Here is a 24,841-nt window from a genome sequence, read left to right as displayed (position 1 = left end):
TTCCCAGTATGACCAGCTGCCTTATTTAACACCACTGTGCTTGTCCTTTGAGCAGGGGCGGACTGGGACTGAAAAACAGCCCTGGACTCTGACCAGCCCGGCCCAAATTAGCGCAATTGTGCACTTCCACAAATACATATTTTAACCTCTTACCACCCACCTAAACCAAATGCATTCTGTCCTCTTTTGGCTGTGTAACACCTCATTTGAAAGCTAAGACCCACAAAACTGACCTTTTTCCTCGCGTTGTTGCTGTGTTGTGTCACCTTTTGTATGTTTTTTTTCTTTTTTTATTCTTTTTTCTTTTTTTTTGTCACATTTTTGTTGAATTTTTGTAATTTTTTTGTTGAGTTTTTGTCACTTTTTGGTTGAGCTTTTGTCACATTTTTGTCACTTTTTGTTGAATTTTTGTATTTTTTTTGTTGAGTTGTTCTCACATTTTTGTTGAGTTTTTGTTATTTTTTTGTTGAGTTTTTGTCACATTTTTGTTGAATTTTTGTCACATTTTTGTTGAGTTTTTGTCACATTTTTGTTGAGTTTTTGTTGCATTTTTGGTTGAGCTTTTTGTCACTTTTTGTTGAATTTTTGTAATTTTTTTGTTGAATTTTTGTCACATTTTTGTTGAGTTTTTGTCACATTTTTGTTGAGTTTTTGTTATTTTTTTGTTGAGTTTTTGTAACATTTTTGTTGAGTTTTTGTCACATTTTTGTTGAGTTTTTGTTGCATTTTTTGTTGAGTTTTTGTCACATTTTTGTTGAGTTTTTGTCACATTTTTGTTGAATTTTTGTCACATTTTTGTCATATTTTTGTTGCATTTTTGTTGAGTTTTTGTCACTTTTTGGTGCTTTTTTCTCAAGAATCTTTTTAATTAGGGTCAAGCCAAACTGGAGAAAATGGGATCCGTTCAGAACATTAACGAGTGCATTTTCCCCAGTTCGGCTTTTTATTAATATTTTTTTGACTGGCATCATCAGCCAAAAGAACAGGAAAGGTGGTCGTAGAAACAGAAGCAAAATCATTCATATAAATAATAAATAATAATGGTCCCAAAATTGAACCTTGTGGCACACCATACTCCACGGAATTCCTTTTAGATTCATGTTTATTTTATACTGGGCTTTACCCAAATCTAAAACCTTCTCGACTGGAGAGCAACAATGTAACGCCTCATTTGAAAGCTAAGACCTACAAAAGTGATGGAAACTTTTCGTCACGTCGCCACATTTTTGTCACATTTTTGTTTTTTAATTATTTTTTCTATCATTTTGTTGTGTTTTTTTGTCCGTGTTTTTCTCATGTTTTCATCCTCTTTTTCTCGCTATTTTGATGCTTTTCTTTTTAGCTTTTAGATTTGGGTAAAGCTCGGTTGAGGCGGGACCGGTGGCCCTAGAGCCAGTGGCCCTTCTGTGACTCGGGCATTTCTGTTGTAAATTCTGCATCTTCTTCTAGTGTCTCGTTTCAGGCTCGTTGCAGACTGGACAGGAGGCGGGGGCGGCAGGGGAAGGCCAGACCGGAGGGAGGGAGGGGACTCCGGGTTCTCAGCTGCGGCCCCGTATAAATAGCCTCATTCCTGGGCACAAGTCTTGTCTCCTCTCCAGCACCTCCTGCGCTAGAAGGTCAGGCTCAACCATGGCCCCCAAGAAAGTCTGCGTGGTCGGCTCAGGGAACTGGTAAGTGTCAGGGTTTGCATTTGTATTCACAGCAGTGTCTCTCTCTATGTGCTGCCCTTTTTTGTCAAGGTCTGCGAGCTTGCTAAACGCCGTGTGTTTTTTTCTCTCCCCCCAAACGGATAAAGTAATCTATGTTTGGTAACGTGAGATAAAGGGATTATAAAGTTCATGTGTGTTGCAAGAGTGGAGCGAGCTAACTTTTCTGCACGGATGTGTGTGGCCCAAAAAAAACTGCACTTATTGTACATAGTGTTGCTCAAGAAAAAGTGTGTATTCATTAACTAATCAGGTGGAAGAGGTGGAAAAGATATGGCGGAGTAACATTTTGGACATGCCGGTGTTTTATAATCAAGAAACCGTTACAGGAAGTTTAAAATCGTGTCCCAAAGCACTGATGAGGTTTATAAAATGATAGGTATAAGTGGATATTGGGACAAACTGGCGATACTCGAATGACAGATTAGTTTCCCCAGAGCAAGAAACCTTCAAATGATCAAAGGGGAAGGAAGACAGTCACCAGTGCAGAGGTTTCCAAGGCTGTCAACAGGATGGGGTCATCAAAGGCCAAAGGTTATAGGTGGATTATAACCAGCCTGCTTGGCCAGAGTGGATTCGATTTAGAGTTGAAAAATCCTCAACTCAACCAACCCGGTCCAGGGGATGACTTTGGAAACTTCTTCTACGACGGTGAACTCCAATTAGGGCTGAAACAACTAATCGATTACTAAAATAGTTGTCAACTATTTCAGTAATCGATTAATCGTTTTCTAGTAAACACAGACTAAAATAGAGCAAAAAAGACATGAAAATTATGTATTTTGGATGAAAACCTACTTTGTTTTTGAAGTTAGGGTCTGCAGTGTTTTGTACATTGTAAATTTCATAAATATCTGTCTTTGTCTCGTCCAATCACAAAGCAGAATTAGCACAAAGAGCCTCCTACAAACGTTTACTTTAAGTTTACTCCATCAACATGTCCTCAAGCGGCGCCACTTTAGCTCTATGTGATAAATTTGTCTTTTTTTTTTTCAAAATGATCGTTAGTTGCAGCCCTAACTCCAAGACTATGTAAAGCTGTCAATAAAAAGAGATACCCAGAAACAGCTACCGTATTTTCCGGACTATAAGTCACACTTTTTTCCTAGTTTGGCTGGGGGTGCGACTTATACTCAGGTGTGACTTATATAGCAAAAAACACATTTGTTTTTTTCACACTGACAGACACTAGAGGGCGCTCTAGGCTTGTGTACCAGTATCTGCAACTCCTGTACTAATGAAGATTTAAAAACGGGTAATCGAGCAGTAGAAAGAAAGTTTGGAGTGAGCGAGAGACTTGTGAGGTACTGGTGAAAAGAGGAGGTTACTCTCACTGAAGAAAACCATAAAAAGCTAATCACGAGCTAAAAGCAAGATGGCCAGGAGAGGAGCGAGTTCATAAATAGGTGCTTTAACATCGTGATGCTGGGAGAGGCTTGTCAACGGTGCAGTTACGCCTCCGTGTCCAGGTAGTTGCCAAGGCTGGTGCGACTTATATTCCGGAGCGACATAAAGTCCGTAAAATACAGTAGATATTACAGTGGGTGAAACAAGTATGTGAGCCCTTCGGATTTTCTTATATTTCTGTTTAAATTGTTCACACACTTTTTCCTCCCACTGTAATCTTATCTAGTATTGGTGGGTATTGGCTGTAGAACTGAAAATCAGGGTTTACGCAGGACATTAAAAGTCATTAAATGGATTATGCCAAAATTAAGGCCTTAAAGGAATAGGCCACCGTTTTTACATACTGAGATATGTTCTTACCTGAGCTTTGACAAGTTCTTTAGAACCTGTCTGATCTTCACCCGTGCCTTCAGTCACGTAAACACAGCGCAGACGGCGTTAGCATTTAGCCTCTCCCTCTCTCCTCTAAGGCTCCAAAACAGGTCAAGATAGAAGCTACCAAGCTCTTACACATTTTCCCTATTTAAATATGGTTACGTGAAGTGTTACGCTATAAGCCACAGGTAATAATACCAGGAGTAGTTCGACATCTGCGTGGTAATGCCATCCGCACAGTAAAGTGAAGATTACTGCGCAGTAAAGTGAAGATTACTGCGCGGATTTCAAACTACTCCTGGTATTATTACGCCTTACAATATAGTTCCCCCTTTTATCCGCTTAGAAAATCCACATTGTTTAATTTTGTGTAATTCTACTTTGTAGTGGAACACTTCACGTAACCATATTTAAATAGGGAAAACATGGAAGAGCTTGGTAGCTTCTATCTTGACCTGTTTTGGAGCTATAGAGGAGAGAGGGAGAGGCTAAATGCTAACGCCGTCTGCGCTGTGTTTACGTGACTGAAGGCACGGGGGAAGATCAGACAGGTCCTAAAGAACTCGTCAAAGCTAAGGTAAGAACATATCTCAGTATGTAAAAACGGTGGCCTATTCCTTTAAATGTCAATAAAAAGGCATTAAATCGGATTCAAACTGGCATTACATCTAAGTTCTGATTGAAATTTGACATTTTATGCCGCTCAAAAGTTGCCCATTGTGTCTCCCCTTTTTGCCCCGTTTGATTGAATGAATGAAATATGCCACAATTTTTTGCATTTGTGGAAATGTACTTGCATTACAATTGCAATATACAAAGCAGCATCAAATTTGACTTGCTGCTTTTTGTAGAAACCCTGAAAAGGCTGGCGGCAATTATCCCTGATTAAAATGAACAAAACTATTGCCATTCATTTGTGTTGGAAAGAAACTCACTTTATTTAGTATCAAAAATTGCATTATATTTTATTAAATTCTAGCAAATACTACATCACTGCACTTTTATCAAATATCAAGTTTGAATTTTAGTCGTGACAAAACTACACGGATGTGCTGTCGATCACATTGTCACTGCTGACAAACACATGGACCTGCTGAGGTCATCGGTTGCATTCCTGAAGGACAGAAACAGCAGTGTCCGGAGCAGGACCTCAACACAACCGAACATAAACATAAATACAAACACATATGTCCATAGTTTTATCACAGAACAAAAAAACAAATAATTTAACAGTAGCACAGGTGATAAAGCAGTTACACCAATTACTCCAAGGTTAAATCTTTTCAAACCACACACATGAGACACTTAAAGTTGCATTCGCGCACAGTATGTTGCGATGAAAACATATTCCCCAATTGCCAATATTATGTTTGATTTTATTTTTCGCTAATATTACAAAATAACAAGAATAAAACAGGGACGAACAGGGATGATGTAGGTCAGGATTATACACATTACATACAATGAATGCTAACCTCCTAATCCTGGAAATAAATGAAGAAAACAATGCTAGTGTGGCTTAACAACAGATACTTGGACTTAGAAGTATAAAAAGCCAATCACAAATAATGAATGTATCTCAGATTTTGCCGTTGAATCAATCAAAATGTAGCTCCTGGTTTTGCAATGGTTGCCATAGTGCAGGGGTCCCCAACTGGCGGACCTGGGTCCAAATCTGGACCTGCAGAGGCTTTAGTCCGGACCCCAAAGCCTTTTCATCCTCTCAAGATACTTAATGTAAATGGCTGAATGAAAATGATTTCAACAATTTGAATAACATTGAAATAAAATGGCAAGTATCTCGGGGTCTTGTTCACGAGTGAGGGGCGGATGGAGCGTGAGATCGATAGACGGATCGGTGCGGCGTCAGCAGTGATGCTGTCGCTGTATCGGTCTGTCGTGGTGAAGAGGGAGCTGAGTCGGGGCAAAGCTCTCGATTTACCGACCGATCTACGTTCCCACCCTCACCTATGGTCGTGAGATTTGGGTCATGACCGAAAGGACGAGATCGCGAATACAAGCGGCCGAAATGAGTTTCCTTCGCAGGGTGGCTGGGCGCACCCTCCGAGATCGGGGGAGGAGCTCAGTTACCCGGGAGGAGCTCGGAGTAGAGTCGCTGCTCCTTCACGTCGAAAGGAGCAGCTGAGGTGGCTCGGGCATCTGTTTCGGATGCCTCCTGGTCGCCTCCCGCGGGAGGTGTTCCAGGCATGTCCTAGTGGGACAAGGCCTCGTGGAAGACCCAGGACACGGTGGTGGGACTATGTCTCCGAGCTGGCCTGGTGTCGCCTCGGGGTCAGAACAGCTGGAGGAGGTGTGTGTGGATCGGGAAGTTTGGGCATCTCTGCTGAGACGCTGCCCCCGCGACCCGGCCCCGGATAAAGCGGAAGAAAATGGATGGATGGATAAAATGGCAAAATTATTGATTCATTAATCAACTCTGCTTTGTAAATAGACAACCGGTGGTCATGTTTTAACATTTTCAGGAGCGAGACTGCATATGTACGGACCCTGGTCTCATGTTGAAAGTTACAAAAGAAAAGTTTGCGGACTTCAAGCTGATTTAGTTGGGGACCCCTGCTGTAGGGGTTCGCCTCGCCGGCCAGTCACAAGATGGCCGCCACATTTGCCACATCAACGAGTGTCCTGTTCGATCTAGAGTTTTATTAAAAACCTTTGGCACACCTGTTAGCATTGTAATTCTCACTCACCACTGTACAAACACAAATACCAAACAACATTGTATATGTAACACTGCAGAGGCCTATGTGAAGTAAACTGCGCATGTCGCCCCCGCTCAGCCTGTTGAGGGACAGGGTTGACCCGAGACCTAGGTCGCCCGAACAGACGCTTTAAATAAGAAACCACAGGCACTCGGAGGGCGCAGAGTGACCAGAGGGCCAAGGGCAGTCCCTCCCACAGGAGAACACACTCATGTTTATTATCAGGGGGCCTCGCTCCAGCTGTCCGTCGCCATGGTTACAGGTTCACTCTGACATCTTGGTGTCAGAGGCCGCCATTGATCAGCTCAGTGACAACATTATTTATTTCCAATACACCCAAAACACTGATCAATTCATTAATTCCCAAATTGTGCTGAACTGTTAAATATCGTTGCGTTCAGAAAATTAAAGGCCTGTACCTGATATTTTTATAACATATTTTACAAACATTAACAAAGGACGCAATGCAATGAAAAGGTTAGTTGTGTCCAAACGTATTGCTAACTTGCTTAACACATTTGCAGCATCCCTTTTCTTCACAGGGACGAGTTCATCGGCACATTTCACAACTCGCAGGGTCACTTTTCAGAGTCACTGTCACAGAAATGCTAAAAAACAAACCTGCAAGTTCATGAAATTGATACAAAAGCTTTATAATGAGATGCACATAGTCTCAAATCTCTGAGTTTACAGTATACTAAAGGAGGACAAGACAAATTCGGTTCCATGACTAGAAAAAAAGTTGTTTTCATTCATCCATGTTGAGTATATTGACTATATTAATCCTGCTCCCTTTAGAGACATTTTCTTTGCATTGAAAATCAAAGCATGTCCATCATTTTGCGATATAAAACATGAAAGTTTTATACAGCAAGTAGTCCAAAAGTATTGATGTTTGCTTACTTAAATATTAAAGGTAACCCCGTTAACCCTTTACTCATGGGATGGACTTTGAATGAGCAGGGAGGAAACAGATTTTAGCACAAATTGTCAACACAGATACTAAACAGGACACTTTTAGGGCAATCTAACTTTGCGGATTCCCATTCAGCCATGTAATGAGAGCATTTATCGCCCCAGAAACCAATACAAAAGTGTCCCCAAAGAGCTACTGGAGGAATCAGGGTTCATGAATGGGATCGTGTTCAGGATTTAACAATAAAAACGGTTTACAAGTCAAGTAGTCTCCTGCGATGGGATTTAGTTTTGTCATGTTTAAGTGTTTTTCATTAGACAGACGAGATAGATAGTTTTCCCCCTCTTTTTGTATCACAGGCCTCTCTGCAGCTCTCCAAATCCACTGTGGAAGTGTTGGTAATCCTGAACCACTCTGACATTTAAATGTCTCTGGGACAAGTGTCTAATTTCTCTGTCCATAAAGACACTCTCCAGACTCAGACGGTAACTTGTAATCTTACTGCGCAGATATCCAATCTGACAAAGACTACTGCTGTATTACTACTTTAGCAGTAATGTTCATAATCATGTATTATATTCTGGCACCATCCCCAGACTGTGTAAGGAGGCTTCAGCAACAGTAAGACTGGTCTGTTTAGTATAGAGGGGGCAAACTCAGGCCTGGGGGAAACACAGGCCTGAGTTTGTGTCTAAAGTGCATATGACACATTAGACACAATTTTTGCTAAAACATAGTTAAAGGAATAGGTCACCGTTTTTACATATTGAGATATGTTCTTACCTTAGCTTTGACGAGTTCTTTAGGACCTGTCTGATCTTCACCCGTGCCTTCAGTCACGTAAACACAGCGCAGACGGCGTTAGCATTTAGCCTCTCCCTCTCTCCTCTATAGCTCCAAAACTGGTCAAGATATAATTTTTTTATTTATGTATTTATGTATTTATTTATTTGAGCATACATTTTGCTCAAAAGGAGTAGGCTGAAGCAAAAGCTTATGAGCGCCTTGCCCCAACTCAAAATGATGAACCTTTCATTTCTCATAGTATAATCAGTGTAAACAAAACAACAACAAGGAACAATAGCAAAGAAACAAAACAAAAAATGAAGAACTCGTTTCCTTTCAGAACAGCTTTTTGACTCACAACCACTGTTTGAGCTATTCACATAATAACAGAAGCAAACACTATTACACTATTACTATTTCCTGCAAGTTCGCTACAAAGCAAGTAACAAAGCGACCATTCATATATTTCTTTCAGTTTCCAATGCCAAATATCAGCCACATTCACTAGTTTTCATGACATAAGGGCACATTAATACACGTATTATAGTCCGTGTTCTTGTTGCTCCAGTTGTCATTACCAGGCTCAACACAATTTTAATCTATGTGCATTTTTAATGTATTATTATTATTTATATATATTTTATTATGTACAGTGTATGATGTGACCCCTATAGAAGCTACCAAGCTCTTCCACGTTTTCCCTATTTAAATATGGTTACGTGAAGTGTTACACTACAAAGTATAATACACAAAATTAAAGGAATAGGCCACCGTTTTTACATACTGAGATATGTTCTTACCTAACCTTAGCCGAGTTACTATATCCCCGTCTGGTCTTTGTCCGTGCGCTCTGTCACGCAAACGCAGCCTCTCCCACATGTCATATAGCTCCAAAAAAGCTCACGATAGAAGCTACCAAGCTCTTCCACTTCAATAGAAGCTTTTCCAGCTTCTATTGACGGAAGTGAGCGGGTGGAAGTCTTTAGGAGTTACTGCGCGGACGTTTTGCTCCTCGTATCATTACGCCTCACAATGTAGTTCCCCTTTTCTTGCTTATAAAATCGACATGTTACATTTCTGTGTAAATATACTTTGCATGAAAACACTTCACGTGACTTTATTTAAATAGGGAACACGTGGAAGAGCTTGGTAGCTTCTATCGTGAGCTTTTTTGGAGCTATATGACATGTGGGAGAGGCTGCGTATGTGCTCCGTTTGCGTGACAGAGCGCACGGACAAAGACCAGACGGGGATATATTAACTCGACTAAAGTGAGGTAAGAACATATCTTAGTATGTAAAAACGGTGGCCCATTCCTTTAAACAATGTGGATTTTCTAAGCGGATAAAAGGGGGGACTATATTGTAAGGCGTAATAATACCAGTAGTTCGAAATCCGCGTAGTGATCTTCACTTTACTGTGCGGATGCGTTTACTTTTTTTTTAGAGGTTAATGTGGCCCACAAATCATTTAAACCTAACAAGCACCAGTTCCTATGGTAACCACCCCTAAGCATTAAGTATATATTTGTTCGATCGCCCCCAAACTACTACTGCCCCCAACCTTCAAACCAAAATCGTTGTTCGCACCTTGTCTAGTAGATCATGTAGAGTTTTAATTTGTTCTCGGCTCTGCTTTTTCTCTTCCAGGGGCTCGGCCATCGCCAAAATAGTGGGGGCCAATGCCGCCAAATACGACATGTTCGACACCACAGTGAACATGTGGGTTTTCGAGGAGACGATAAACGGTCGAAAACTCACAGAAATCATCAACATGGACCATGAAAACGTCAAGTATCTGCCCGGACACAAGCTGCCGGCCAATGTGGTCAGTGTGGAGTAGATGACGTTCTGAAGAGCCTACAGATGGGTTGTGTTTATTACAGTGCTGTGCGTGTGTTGTAGGTGGCGATCCCAGACCTGGCGGAGTCGGCGAAGGGAGCAGATATTCTCATCTTTGTGGTCCCTCATCAGTTCATCGTCCGAGTCTGTGACACCATCAAAGACCACATTAAGAAGGACGCGGTGGGCTTGTCGCTTATAAAGGTACTCGCTTTGATCATACTTCATACGGTGTAATTGGTAAAGGATGTTGAAGGCAAGATGTTAGAAGAACCTGTGCCATGGAGGAGTTCATAGAAGCTGCAGCTCATTTACATCCTGTAATAAGGAACTATTTCAGGCCTGATTCCAGTCAGCATCTTGACCAGAGCCGTGGAAGAAGATGTTTTAGTTAGGGGGTGCTGAGGGACAAAATGTACCCTCAAAATACTTTTTCTGTGCATAAATCCTATTTATTAACCTCTTAACTCCCGCCTAAACTGAGAGCATTTTCTCCAGTTCATCTTTACCCAAATCCTGTAGGCCAGTGTAACACCTCATTTGAAAGACCTACAAAACTGAATTGATCTTTTTCCTCACATCAGATTTTTTTTCATCACTTTTTTTGTTGGGCAGTCATGTCATTTTTGTCAAATTATTCGCATTTTTTTTGTCAAATTCTTATCACTTTTTCGTCAATTTTTTCTCAATTTTTCGTCCCTTTTTTGTAAATTTTTGTCACTTTTTCGTCAAGTTATTCGCATTTTTTTGTCAAATTCTTATCACATTTTCATCCTTGTTTTCGTCTCAGTTTTGTTGCTATTTTCACACCTTTTTTCCAGAAGCTTTTGGACTGGGGTAAAGCTGGAGAAAATGTGCTCGCTTCAGGTGGGAGTTAAGGGGTTAATATTGCCTGCAGTTCACAAACTATCCGCCAGGGGGTGCTGCAGCGCCCTCAGCACCCTGGGTTCCCACGGCCTTGATCGTGACTGCTCCAGTTAGAATACAGCAGAAGAAATGAAACCTCTTTGGAGCAGTATCAAACTGACAAGAAACCCACTGAAGACTTGTTGACTAAGCCGTATGAATGTTTTAGAGCTGTGTTTCTCAAACTGTGGCACAAACTGTAGTAAATCTAGAGCCCATTGTATTCAGGTTTTAGTTCTTTTAGATCAGAGTTACCACCACATAGTTTAGTCTTGTGTAAAACCCAGAGGTGGGTAGTACTTATATTTACTCTTTAGTACATGTACTAAAGTAACTTTTTGAAGTAATTGTAATTTTGCAAGTTGTTTTTTTATTCGGTGCTTTTTACTTCTAAGTGAAGTACTTTTACTAGTCTTGTGTAAAACCCAGAGGTGGGTAGTACTCAGTTACATTTACTCAAATACATGTACTTAAGTCATTTTTGAAGTAATTGTAGTTTTGCAAGTGTTTTTTATTATTCAGTGCTTTTTACTTCTACATAAGTAATAATAAAAGTATGTGTACTTTTACTCCAGTAAAAAAAAAAAGTAACTCGTGTCACTGTGAGTCTTTCAGTGTTTAAATAATTGTTCCTAATGATTTATTTGTACATGTTTTTATGATATGTTCTTTGAAATTATTAGATTTTTTTCACATTATTCCTTGTTTTGTTTCTTTTAATTTACTGAAACATGAGTTACTTTTTATTTCTACTTCAGTAAAATTATTTTAAAGCAACATTACTCGACTTGAGTAAATAGTTTTGCTACTCTAACTCCACTGGTTGGACCCAGTTTTTCCTGTTATGTCTAAAGGTTTGACCTGGTACAATCCTTCAGACTTGGTTTAGGTCTTGTGGTCATTATAGACCCATTTAAAGCTGCCATTTTGTGTGAAAAATTTAAAACAAGACTCAAAAATGAGTTGCAATCCTCTTTAAAAAAAACGACAATAAATGGATGCAAATTAGCTCATGGCTACAATCTAGGGTGGCGTGTTTACATGCATGAGATCCCTGAGATATGTTCATACCTGAGCTTAGACGAGTTCATTTGTACCTGTCTGGTCTTCCTTCACACGTGCCCTCAGTCAGGTAAACACAGCGCAGACGGCGTTAGCATTTAGCCTCTCCTCCTCTATAGCTCCTCTCTCTCTGAAGATAGAAGCTACCAAGCTCTTCCACGTTTTCCATATTTAAATATGGTTACGTGAAGTGTTACACTACAAAGTATAATTACATAAAATTTAACAATGCAGATTATCTAAGAGGATAAATAGGGGAACTATATTGTAAGGCGTAATAATACCATGAGTAGTTTGACATCCGCACAGTAAAGTGAAGATATTACCACGCAGATGTCGAACTACTCCTGGTATTATTACCTGTGGCTTTATAGTGTAACACTTCACGTAACCATATTTAAATATAGAAAACGTGGAAGAGCTTGGTAGCTTCTATCTTCACCTCGTTTGGAGCTATAGTGGAGAGAGGGAGAGGCTAAATGCTAACGCCGTCTGCGCTGTGTTTACATCACTGAGGGAACACGTGAAGACCAGACAGGTACAAATGAACTCGTCTAAGCGAAGGTAAGAACATATCTCAGTATGTAAAAACTGTGGCCTATTCCTTTAACATGCACTGCTCTGACAAAATAAACCAATAAATTAAATAAAATTAAATTAAATGAGATTAACACTATAACAGAAGCAAAAAGACAAATATTCCCATTATAAATTGAAGTTATTGTTTTTGGTTGTGTCATGTTGGGTTGAAGTTGGGCCGCAAAACTCATGGAGAACCACTGCTTTAGATACTTGTTCATTGATGTGTTTGGGGAGTGTGGTCCATGTCTGCATCACAAAGATCTAAAGGTTGAGAAGACACACACGTCACAAAAATCTGAAACGCGTGCACGACCCGAAAAGCAGTGAAACATGACCGATGAAGGCTTGACGCCCGAAATGTCGCTTTCGCGGTGTGAGAAAAACATTGATTGGGAGCATACAGATGACAAGTTCAGCCATGACGTGGAGAAGTGTCTCATGTGGAGCTCAGGGAATGAGTGTGAATCTTTGAAGTAAGAGACATTTTGCTTTGGGAGGCAGTAAATTCCACTCAGAGATCAGGGGAAATAAACGAGGATGTGGATAAGCAAATAAAACACTGTTGACTTTGGCTTGTCTTTTCATTCTCTTCACTCGTGTCTCTGATCGGGACCTCTCTTGTTTCTGCGTAACGGTGATGATGATTTCCGTTTAGGGGGTGGATGCGAGTCCCGACGGGCTGAAGCTGATCTCAGAGGTGATCCGAGCCAAACTGGGCATCACTATGACCGTCCTGATGGGAGCAAACATCGCCAACGAGGTCGCCGACGAGAAGTTCTGTGAGACAACCATCGGTACGGCACATTGTTGAAACTGAACAACCCAACTTACATTATTCGACGTGTTATTGTTTCATTAAAATATTATTAATGTGTTATTTCTTTTAATTTCTTTTTTTCTCTAAAGGTTGCACAGATAAAACAGTGGGGCCCATGTTGAAGGAGCTGATGCAAACGACCAATTTCCGTGTGACCGTGGTGGAGGAGAGCGATGTGGTGGAGATCTGCGGAGCACTCAAGGTCTGTTGTGTTTTATTCTTTAAAGAGGAGGTATTCTGCTTTTTTCAATCACATAGCACCAGTCTATATCACACTACAATGATGAGCAAACCTTCTGTTGGTCTGTAAATGCAGTAAATTAGAATAACTGCCTTGTATAAAATTGCTCTCTCAAAATGGCTGTAGTGAATGTCTTGAAATAGGCCTCTGTCTCTCTAAGAACCTCTGAGCCTTTCCGACACGCCCCCTCCACACGCTGTCTGTGGCATCAGTGGGGAGGGGGTTCTGCTGAGGAGCAGTGGTTGGTTACTCGGCTGGTGACGAAAGCTCGGAGGCGTCTCCAGGAGGTGGGGGCGGTCCTAGGAAGACTCAGGCAAACCTATCCCTAAAATGGCCATCAGAGTTTTTACAGATTACTCCAAAATACGTGAATGTGCCAAGGCAACACTTCAGGCATGTTTTTAATGAGGGAATGACGTAATAACATGATGTAAAGCTTGAAAAAGTTGATTTTGCATAATACCCCCCTTTAAGGTTTTCATAACAGAATCCAAATTTTACATCAAAAGCCAGAGCCGGTGCTGGCCTTTCTGGGGCCCTCAGCAAAAACCCACATGGGGGGCCCTACAGTACACGTCCCATGGTTATTCGACGAAGAGCAAATCCATTTACGATCAAAAACAGTTCCACTGTGCAGAAGTGGAACATAATGACCTCAATTCAGGCCCCGCCCCTCTGTGTGAGAACCACTAACCACTAAGCCACTGAGACTGGGATATAGGGCCACTACTAGTCTATTTTCCAACTTATTAAAATGGGAAATGGTCCCATAGACCCTTTAATTGTTTGTAAACATTCCAGGAAGGCAGAAAGTGAGATTCCAATCTATTTCCATTGTAGCTGTTGTCATAGCAACGATTAACAAATGTCTAACTGTTTTTTGAAATATCAGATAAACCTTATTTTATCGTCTCAAATGTCATTCCTCTTGTTCTGGCACCTTAAAGGAATAGGCCACCATTTTTACATACTGAGATATGCTCTTACCTCACTTTAGCCGGGTTAATATATCCCCGTCTGGTCTTTGTCCGTGCGCTCTGCCAGGCAAACGGAGCACATACGCAGCCTCTCCCACATGTCACATAGCTCCAAAAAAGCTCACGATAGAAGCTACCAAGCTCTTCCACGTGTTCCCTATTTAAATAAAGTTACGTGAAGTGTTTTCATGCGAAGTATATTTACACAGAAATGTAGCATGTCGATTTTATAAGCAGATAAAAAGGGGGACTATATTGTGAGGCGTAATGATACGAGGAGTAAAACGTCCGCGCAGTAACTCCTAAAGCTTATTGACGGAAGTGAGCGGGGGAAGTCTTTAGGAGTTACTGCGCGGACGTTTTGCTCCTCGTATCATTACGCCTCACAATATAGTCCCCCTTTTTATCTGCTTATAAAATCGACATGCTACATTTCTGTGTAAATATACTTCGCATGAAAACACTTCACGTAACTTTATTTTAATAGGGAACACGTGGAAGAGCTTGGTAGCTTCTATCGTGAGCTTTTTTGGAGCTATGTGACATGTGGGAGAGGCTGCGTATGTGCTCCGTTTGCCTGGCAGAGCGCACGGACAAAGACCAGATGGGGATATATTAACCCGGCTAAGGTTAGGTAAGAGCATATCTCAGTATGTAAAAACGGTGGCCTATTCCTTTAAAGCCACAACAGGACCACATTTTCAGTTGTAGTTTTACATTTATAATGGCTAGTTTTAGTTCAATCTTATTTCTCTTGATCACTTCCTGCCTCCAGCTGATGTCACTGATGTAAGCAGTTAAAGGGTATATGCTCTCACCTCTGGTCCCTGACCCACAGTTTGGGAACCTCTGATTTAAAACTAACTCAAACCTGCTCCTGACGGCTATTTCTATCTGACCACTGAGAATTAGCCTGTGAGTAGCCCAATTAGTTTTAGACTGTGCACATTCAGAGAACCAGAGTTACTGTAAGTAACTGCATGCATGAGAACCGTGCGGATACAACTCATCTTTGAGACATAAGAGGCCCCTAACAACAGTGTATACATAAGTGTAACAACACCGTAGTTTGAGATGTGGGGCCCTGCAGCTGCGGGGGCCCTACACAACTTGCATAGTTTGTCTATAGAAAAAAAACGGCTCTGTCAAAAACATCCTGAATCAAGTGCACGAGAACGACCTCTAACCCTCACCTTGTCTGATGCAGAACATTGTGGCGGTGGGAGCAGGATTTTGCGATGGCCTTGGATTCGGGGACAACACTAAAGCAGCAGTGATCCGTCTGGGTCTGATGGAGATGATCGCGTTCGCCAAAGTCTTCTGCACGAACTGCGCCGTGTCCCCCGCCACCTTCCTGGAGAGCTGCGGCATCGCGGACCTCATCACCACCTGCTACGGAGGCAGGAACCGCAAGATCGGAGAGGCCTTTGCCAAAACGGGGAAAGTGGGTGACATTCAACTTTGACATTTAGGGCCTGATCTTGTGTTACTAAACGCAGACTTTGCCGCTTAGTAGGAGCGCACTATGATCCAGACACCCATACCCTATATAGAGAAACATTTTTCCTTCAACCAGAGTCTTTCCGCGGCCGGGAAGGGGAAGGGAGAGGGGTTGTGGGGGTGAACTTGTGCTTTTGTTTGGATCATGTTTCGTCCCTGTGCGCAGACTCGTGCCACAGCGGGACCGGCTCTACATCCCTTTATCTCAGGGGAAACTGGACACGGACAGTTTTTAACTCTCGGTGGGATACGTTTTCTGTTTGACCTGATAAAGCTCATAGAAACCTGTAATGCTAAAGGAAGAACATGAGGCAGACGAGGAAAAGATGTGAGCCCGCAAAAAAGCACTCAGTGGTCAGTGCTGCTCAGTCACAATAGCGCAACAGCTGCGCACATGCAAGAGAATCATCTTGTTTGGAGCAACGCTGTCCTTGCACCAGGCGGGCCCTTAGTGTTTTTTTGGTTTTAAATTGGACGTACAGAACCGTTCAAGCATTTGGAAACACTTTTTTTATTTATTAGTTTTTCTTTTGTTTCAAGACTATTTACATTGTAGATTCTCACTGAAGACATTCATTTATGAATGAACACGTATGGAATTATGTTTTAGACTAAAACAAGTTGAAATTCTTTTCCTTTGATTCTACTTTAAACACGTTTGACATTTTCTCAGTGAGCTTCACGATGTACAGAAGTCACCGGAAATGGTTCTGACTTCTCAGACTGTTTCAGGGATGCCCTTATCAAGCTCATTGAGAAAATGCCAAGAAAGAGTGGCAGATATTTCACCCTTGTTCACCACAAAATGTAAAAAGTGTTGAAAAAAGTATTTCCAGACTTTTGACCAGTCCGTTAAAGGGGCTGGATGCAAGTTCGCCATTTGATACTCACTACTGCCATCTCAGGTCATATGTGTAACTGCAGTTTCTATATTAAGCTCATGCATGACGGCACTTCGGACCCGAAATAACACGTTTCTGAGTGACAGTGCAGGATTTTAGAGGCAGTTGTGGTGAACAGGTCTGGGCTCATTCTACACATTCGGACATTGTTGGAACATGTAGGGGAAGGAAAATACATAATTTTAACATTTTTAAACTCCGTATAGTCCCTTTAATGTAAATTGCTCTATTTATTCTGGCTAAGTTAGAACTGGCACATTCATTACAGTGTCTTCTGACCACTGTTAGTAATGTCAGTGACATAGATTTGGCCTGTTTTAATGTAATGATCACATTGTTGAGCCAAATAACGTAAGACGTCATATTATTTATTTATTACATTATTGACATAATAGTTAAAGGTGTTAGTCAGGCTGTATCACTGTACTTGTTATTATATTAGTTTGTGTTTTACTTTTCGTTTCAGACAATTGAACAGTTAGAAAACGAGCTGCTGAATGGACAGAAACTGCAGGGCCCAGCCACAGCGGCGGAGGTCAACCAAGTCCTGACACAGAAAAACATGGTGCAAAAGTGAGTCTGCAAATGTTACAAATGGACATTATCCAGGTTTCCCATGTTATCTTTATTTCTATAAAGAAATCAGGCAGAAGTGTAGCTGTAGTGGTAGGAACAGGGTTAGTAAAAAAATTGTATCAGCAAAGATGTTTAATAAAACTCAGATAAGACATGACCATAGTAATATGTTTGGCAATTCTGGCGGCCATCTTGTGACCCCCCCTTCTAACCCAGTGCAATGTCATCAAATGGGAAAACCACTTATTTGCTTGATCTATTTTTAGTTATTCGTGACTCTTTGATTTGTGAGTGACGTTTTTGAATTTTTTAAAAGTTTATCTCAGTTGCATAGACTTTAACTACATTTGTATTTTCCATTTTTAACACTTCAAATTCAGTTCTATTTATGTCAAATAAGAGCATTTCTGTACTTTTTAACACGACATGACCAATATTGAACATGGGACAGTGATACAATGAATGCCAACCACCGGAATGGTAACCCCTGAACCCTGGGAATGAATGGAGAAAACAATGCTAATACGGCTAAACAACACAACTTAGCATTTCAGGAAATTACATCCTGGCTGAGATACCTACACTGCAAAAAGTAAATATCAAGCATTGCCTTAAATAACTGGAACTGAGGAAATGTATCTTGTTTTGAGCGGTTTTAACTAATTTAGACATTTTTCCTGATCGGACCAAGTTTACTTTGCTTGTTTGAGGACATTTCAGACCAGTTCTATGGTAAATCTCGCTTGAAATAAGAAAGTAAAATTGCCAATGAGTTAAGACCAATTTTCTTACCCCATTGGCAAAGAAAATGACCTGAAATAAGGACGAAACGTATTAAAACGAGTCAGAAACATCTCAGAACAAGTGAAATAATCTGGGACGAATGCCCAAGAACTTCTTAACTAGTCAAAACAACAAAACATTTGATTGTAGACTTAGAAATAATACAACCAATCACAAACAATGAGCGTATCTCACATTCTGCCGCCGAATCAATGAAATTCTGCTCCTTGTTTTGCATTGGTTGCTATAGGGATTAGCCTCACCGACCAGTCACAAGATGGCCGCCACGTTTGCCACGATGTGTCTTATGTAGAGTTTTATTAAAATCTTTGAGTATTAGTTTCAGATAATAATAACAATGCCTCTTCCTCCACATCTCATCTATACTTGATTCTTTCACTGTTTATTACACCACTGACTCTTTTTTTCTTTTTCTAAACTCAAATATTTCTCCTTTTGTAGGTTCCCTCTCTTCACTGCTGTTTACGAGATCTGCTTCAATGGCCGTCCAGTCACAGAGTTCATCAACTGTTTGCAAAACCACCCGGAGCACTTGTGATCGCACGGACCGACGACAGAGGACTGCAGACATCTTCAACAAAACCACACTCTCGGGCTGCTGTTACTAACTGTCCTACTTTACCTCCATGATTTATTGTGTATGTTTGTTGTAACTGAATAACTTAATGTGCATTACGTCAGTCTTTAAAACAGAAAGGCCTTAACTGAACTTGACTGTGATGCAGATAACATTATATTTTTGAATAAACGCATTTTGTCTCTTTTTTTTCTTCCCTTTTCTCGTTTTGTTTTCAGTATTTCTTGTGTTGTTCGACTTCTCACTCGCTGAAGACCCTTTGAGTTGCCGCTTAGTAACACGAGCTTTGACATCCTAAACTAGTCTTCACCTTTACCATTGCCTGCACTGTCCAACTGTGACCTTTCTGGGGGACTTTACTTCCCAATGCAGCGTTCAACAGGCGCCGTATATTTAAAATCGTAGGGATTTTGAGTAAACAAACTCTTAGCTTTACCCAGGCTTGGAACAAAATCGCCTCCTGCAGCACCTACACAATGTTCTGTCTTATACTTGACTAATATGATGTATTGAGCCTTTGAAATCCAAAGAGTAAATACATTTTTTTTTTTTTATTGCCCAATATTTGCTTTATATATGTCACCAAAATAAAAACATTTAAACCTGGCTTTGTCCATAATCATGATCATGTACCTTAACATTATTTCGGGGCATTTTTATACATGACAACTTATTTCCATATGAAGATTTGACAGGATTTTGACATTTGACGTCTGTGTGTAGTATGTATGGAAGTGGTAAAGGAATGAATACAGTGCAAAACTGTTATTAATGGTTCAAATGAGGCTAAAAGCAGTAGCAGCCCAAACAAGGCATTTTACATGGGAACGTTACTATACCAGACTTTACTTTATTTATTCAACCTTTAAAAAAAATTCTGTACATTTAGGGCAGACCTGGGCGATCACATCCAGCCCCCGAGATGATTGAAAATATAAAAAGGTGTCAAGCCCATTCAATTGCAGAGTTATGATTTTTTAAAGAAATTACCAGAATGCTCAAACCTGCTCGTTTCAGGTGGGGGTTAAGAGTAGGGCTGTGCAATTAATCGAAATTCGATTACGATTTCGATTACAACAGTAAACGATTACAAAATTAGCATAATCGGAAAAAAACCCTTTTTTATTTTTATTTTATTTTTTCAAAAATTGTTTTTTTCAATTTTTCTTTTTTTCATTTTTTGTATTTTTTTCCAAACATTTTTTTTTTTCAATGTTTTTTTTTTTTTTTCTTTTTGCAAAGCAGACTTGCGTTATTTCAGGCCGCTGGGATTATTTTCCCTTCGCTTTTCACGTGCCATGGCTCACGCTTTTGTCTGACATAAAAACAAACAGCGCGGTGTGATGATGTCATCAGGCCGCACTGCTTAGTTTACTTGCGCAGGTGTGAGGGCTGGCCAGCAGGGGGCAGGTGTGAAACAGAGACCTCTCTTTAATCAAGGCGTACTTGAAATCATTTGTACTTTTATGACCGTCCAGAAAACATAAAGTGTAGTGTTTTGATTAATAAATAAATAAAATAAAGATAGACTTTTTTTTAAAGGCAACAAATAATCGTTTGAATAATCGTGATTTCAATTATGACAAAAATAATCGTGATTATTTTTTTTTCAATAATCGAGCAACCCTAGTTAAGAGGTTAATACCGGATATTTCAACTTAGGTGCAACAAGCCCACAAGATATAATATTTTATTTTCCTTTTTTGCACTCCCTATTTAGCACAGGTCTGTCTTGGTAAACACCCTCTAATTGTATTCAGCCAGAAGTTGCATGTCACTGTTTTTTGTTTACAACCTTCTCAGTGTCAATACACAAACAGCTTCATACTACAGCAGAAGAATGTGGCTACACAATTCATACAGTTGAAACATTTGACATAGTTATTGAGGCTAAAAATACCCTAGGGCAAATGTCAAACTAAATTTAGTCAGTGAACAGCACTTCACTGCAAAAAAAAAAAAAGAAAGAAAAAAGAACAGAAAGAGGCTCGAATGCTATGAATTTATAAATAAGTACGTGTTTACTCTCTGTAAACATATTGATTTACATTTACATATCAGTGTTATTCAATTGTGGATAATTTAGTTTGAAGAAAAAAAATAGTATAAAGGATAAGTCAGAGATCGGACCTCGTCTAAACTTGGCATACAAGTCAATATTAATATCCTGAATTCGTCTGGAAAGTTCCGCCCTTTATTTAGAGTTAGTCTTGTTATACTATATTACATAATCTTTTTGACAGTGTGTAGTTGCAATACGCACTACTGCCACTAGAGCGTGCCATCCCATCAATCACAGAGGCATAAACTTGCCCCGGGTTATCTAACTTCTGCTTGACCAGATAACTTATCACACATTGCTAAGATAAAAATGAATCACAAAACGTGTCTCACTTTCCTGAAGAAGATGCACCGATGTCCAATGTTGCAGTAATTTCTTAAGTGAAGAGGCGGGACATGTCTCACTTCCTCAATTCCCGACCTCACGGGGCACCGTTGCGCAGCTAAACATCGTCAAGTCAGACACATTTAGGTTTACCAGATGGAAGTGGAGGAGGAGTTTCAAAGTAAAAGAAAAAAAAAAGGGTTAGAGTTGGCATGGAGTTTCAATCTCCCAAGTTGGTTCACGTGGTCCGGGGCGGTGGCTTTTATTATGTATCAGCCGACCAGCTATCAGTTACATCGTAGTCATTAAAGTCACTTTTTTGTTATTTTTTGTCACATTTTAATGTTTTTTTTGTCACATTTCTGTTGTTTTTAGTCACTTTTTTGTTGCTTTTTTTAATTATTTTTTTGTCTAATTTTTTTGTCTAATTTTTTGTCACATTTTTATTCTTTTTTGACACTTTTTCCAATAAGCTTTACATTTGCGTACAGCTGGAGAAAATGTGCTCGGTTCAGGTGGGAGTTAAGAGGACAATAATCAGGTCTAAGCAGAAAATATCAATCAATAAATCAAAACTTTATTTATATAGCGCTTTTCATACAAGGTTGTAACGCAAAGTGCTTTACAGATTAAAAACAGTTCCCGCCCACCCAACCAACCACCCACTCTTCCAAACAGACAACACTGCTCACCCCACCCCCCTCCCCATAGCCACACACACACACACACACACACACACACGCAGCCACACACACACACACACACACACACACACACACACACACACACACACACACACACACACACACACACACACACACACACACACACACACACACACACACACACACACACATGATGAGATAATGGACGTAGTGCTGAGTCTGGGTACAGATGAACCAGTTAAGGAAAAGACATCAGAGGAGCCGTCTGCACCGGGAGCGGCACATCAGCCACAGCCACATCAGCACCAGTACAAAGTATAATTACACACACACTCTAAGCCAGGGGTGTCAAACTCAAATACACAGTGGGCCAAAATGTAAAACTTGAACAAAGGCGCGGGCCACCATTGAAGAAATTAACCTTTTAATATGGACCAAAACAACATTGAATATGGAACAAGCAACACTTATTACATACAAAATATAATTTAATAGCCCAGATATGCAAAATCTGAAAAAAAAATGTATGATACCGGTGGGCCAGCTCGAGTAGTCATTTGGTATAGCCTCGCGGGCCAAATATAATTACATTACGGGCCAAATTTGAACCGCGGGTCAGAGTTTGACACCTATGCTCGAAGCGGATAAAAGGGTGGACTATATTGTAAGGCGTAATAATACCAGGAGTAATTTGGCATCCGCACAGTAAAGTGAAGATTACTGCGCGGATTTCAAACTACTCCTGGTATTATTACGCCTTACAATATAGTCCCCCCTTTTATCCGCTTAGAAAATCCACATTGTTTAATTTTGTGTAATTATACTTTGTAGTGGAACACTTCACGTAACTATATTTAAATAGGGAAAACGTGGAAGAGCTTGGTCGCTTCTATCTTGACCAGTTTTGGAGCTATAGTGGAGAGAGGGAGATGCTAAATGCTAACGCCGTCTGCGCTGTGTTTACGTGACTGACGGCTCGTCAAAGCTAAGGTAAGAACATATCTCAGTATGTAAAAACGGTGGCCTATTCCTTTAAAACAGCTTTGTTGAACCAAACCAGCGAAGTGAAGTAATTACAACGAGCATTTCCTTGTAGACGTGAAACAGTCCCCGCGTCTTATTTTGAAAACCGGAAGTCGCGTCGCCCGCGCGCCGCCGCTTCTCGCTGTTGCCGCAAAGTTGAGTCCGTGACACTTCTTCTCATCACCGCCGCCAACACCTAGAGCAGCAGCGGCGCTCTGCAAGTGTGTTCCTCTGTCTCGGACCAAAAGGACACTCGCTGGATAACTTCTGGGCCGCTCCTACCGGACACTTTTACCCCAAAACATGGCTGCTCTTTCAGCCTGGTTCTGGAGCGAGAGGTTCTGGCTGCCGCACAACGTCACCTGGGCGGATCTGTCCGAGCAGGCGCCCGGGGTGGAGTATCCAAAGCCCGCACACTTGTTTACAGCCCTGCCGCTCGCTCTGGGCATCTTCGGCGTCAGGATACTGTTTGAAAGGTGCGTGCGCTTAGTTGTTTTGCACTTTTCCTCCACTTTCCCAGGCCGTCTCTGTCACTTTTACAGACCGCACAGTGATGCACCGCGGAGGGTTTCCTCATCCGTAAACCTTATTCAAAACTCCTTCCTACTTCCTTCCAGCAAACTTGTTTTCTTTGTTTCTACGTGTGTTTTTTGTTTACGTTGTTCGCGCCCAGCCTGAATATTCTACGTTTTTTTTTATCACCAGTTATTGGTTAGATTTCCCCCCCAGATGCATCATCATGCCCCCCCCTTGTTTACCCCCTCCTCCTGTCCTCCCTTTCCCCATGAAGCGAGGTCTCTCCCCCCGGGTCCAGAAGTTAAAACTTGCCTGGGGAGGTGATGGGACATAGTTTGGACTTGCCCACTTGATAAAATATGTGGAGCTCGGTTTACATTAACAGTTGCAGAGCCGTGGGAAGATGTTTTAGTTAGGGGGGGCTGAGGGACAACATTTACCCCCAAAATACTTTTTCTGTGCATAAAGCCTGTTTATTAACCTCTTAACTCCCGCCTGAACCGAGAGCATTTTCTCCAGTTCAGCTTTACCCAAATCCTGTAGGCCAGTGTAACGCCTCATTTGAAAGACCTACAAAACTAAATGGATCTTTTTCCTCACATAAAAATGTTTTTCATAACTTTTTTTTGTTGGGCAGTCGTCTCATTTCTGTCAAATTTTCGTGACTTTTTTTGTCACTTTTTCGTCAAATTATTCGCATTTTTTGGTCAAATTCTTATCACTTTTTCGTCCATTTTTTCTTAATTTTTCGTCAAATTTTTCTCTCTTTTTTGACAATTTTTTTTAATCAATTTTTGTCATTTTATGTAATTTTTTTTTCACTTTTTTTGTCAAATTATTCGCATTTTTTTCCACATTTTCATCCTTGTTTTCGTCTCAGTTTTGTTGCTATTTTCACACCTTTTTTTTCCATCACTTTTTTGTTGGGCAGTCATCTAATTTTTGTCAAATTATTCACATTTTTTTTTTGTCAAATTCACTTTTTCGTCCATTTTTCCCAATTTTTTCTTCATATTTTTCTAAATTTTTTGTAAATTTTTTGTCACTTTTTCGTCAAATTATTCACATTTTTTTTGTCAAATTCTTATCACTTTTTCGTCCATTTTTCCCCATTTTTTCGTCAAAATGTTCTCACTTTTTTGTAAATTTTTTGTCACTTTTTCGTCAATGTTTTCTCACTTTTTCACATTTTCATCCTTGTTTTCGTCTCAGTTTTGTTGCTATTTTCACACCTTTTTTCCAGAAGCTTTTGGACTGGGGTAAAGCCAAACTGGAGAAAATGTGCTCGGTTCAGGTGGGAGTTAAGGGGTTAATATTTCCTGCAGTTCACAAACTATCCACCAGGGGGTGCTGCAGCGCCCTCAGCACCCTGGGTTCCCACGGCCTTGAACAGTTATGTAAAGAGCTGCAATGTGTCGCTCAATTTCTCTTCATATTAACCTGGATTTTTTAGTCAACATTACGTTTTTACACATGAAAATTAACAACGCTTTTACTCATGTGATTTTTAAACGTAGACCTTTTAAATCAAATACAAAAAACAGTCCCCATTAGGC

At 40.5% G+C, this 24,841-nt stretch overlaps 2 protein-coding genes across 3 annotated transcripts in view; both read left to right on the top strand.

The window, feature by feature from the left end:
- The first annotated feature begins 1,590 nt into the window (after nucleotides 1-1,590).
- On the top strand, nucleotides 1,591-18,837 carry LOC306980090 (glycerol-3-phosphate dehydrogenase [NAD(+)], cytoplasmic-like). Its single transcript, XM_079579330.1, has 8 exons — nucleotides 1,591-1,670; nucleotides 9,560-9,737; nucleotides 9,815-9,955; nucleotides 12,957-13,095; nucleotides 13,208-13,320; nucleotides 15,544-15,780; nucleotides 17,205-17,311; nucleotides 18,560-18,837. The coding sequence occupies exons 1-8, from the start codon at nucleotides 1,630-1,632 to the stop codon at nucleotides 18,654-18,656; spliced, it is 1,053 nt and encodes a 350-aa protein (XP_079435456.1). The 5' UTR covers nucleotides 1,591-1,629; the 3' UTR covers nucleotides 18,657-18,837.
- Nucleotides 18,838-22,945: 4,108 nt separating this feature from the next.
- Nucleotides 22,946-24,841, top strand: part of cers5 (ceramide synthase 5) — a 64,260-nt gene continuing 62,364 nt past the window's right edge. For both annotated transcript variants that reach the window (XR_013793990.1, XM_079579322.1), the window contains exon 1: nucleotides 22,946-23,245. Coding sequence is in view for 1 of the 2 variants with exons in the window: in XM_079579322.1 (XP_079435448.1) it covers nucleotides 23,073-23,245 (173 nt within the window). In the remaining variant the exon portion in view is untranslated. The remainder of the gene's footprint in view (nucleotides 23,246-24,841) is intronic.

This window comes from Gobius niger, assembly GCF_951799975.1.
Source record: "Gobius niger genome assembly, chromosome: 20".
NCBI classification, from domain to species: domain Eukaryota; kingdom Metazoa; phylum Chordata; class Actinopteri; order Gobiiformes; family Gobiidae; genus Gobius; species Gobius niger.
The sequence above is the reverse complement of the archived record's forward strand: the minus strand, read 5'-3'. Positions and strand labels throughout refer to the sequence as shown.

Excerpts from the sequence above, each read along its gene's own strand:
- LOC306980090 (XM_079579330.1), top strand. The coding sequence starts at position 1,630 with ATGGCCCCCAAGAAAGTCTGCGTGGTCGGCTCAGGGAACTG. Across the intron at positions 9,956-12,956 it reads TGGGCTTGTCGCTTATAAAG|GGGGTGGATGCGAGTCCCGA; the intron begins GTACTCGCTTTG and ends ATTTCCGTTTAG. Across the intron at positions 15,781-17,204 it reads CCTTTGCCAAAACGGGGAAA|ACAATTGAACAGTTAGAAAA; the intron begins GTGGGTGACATT and ends TTTTCGTTTCAG.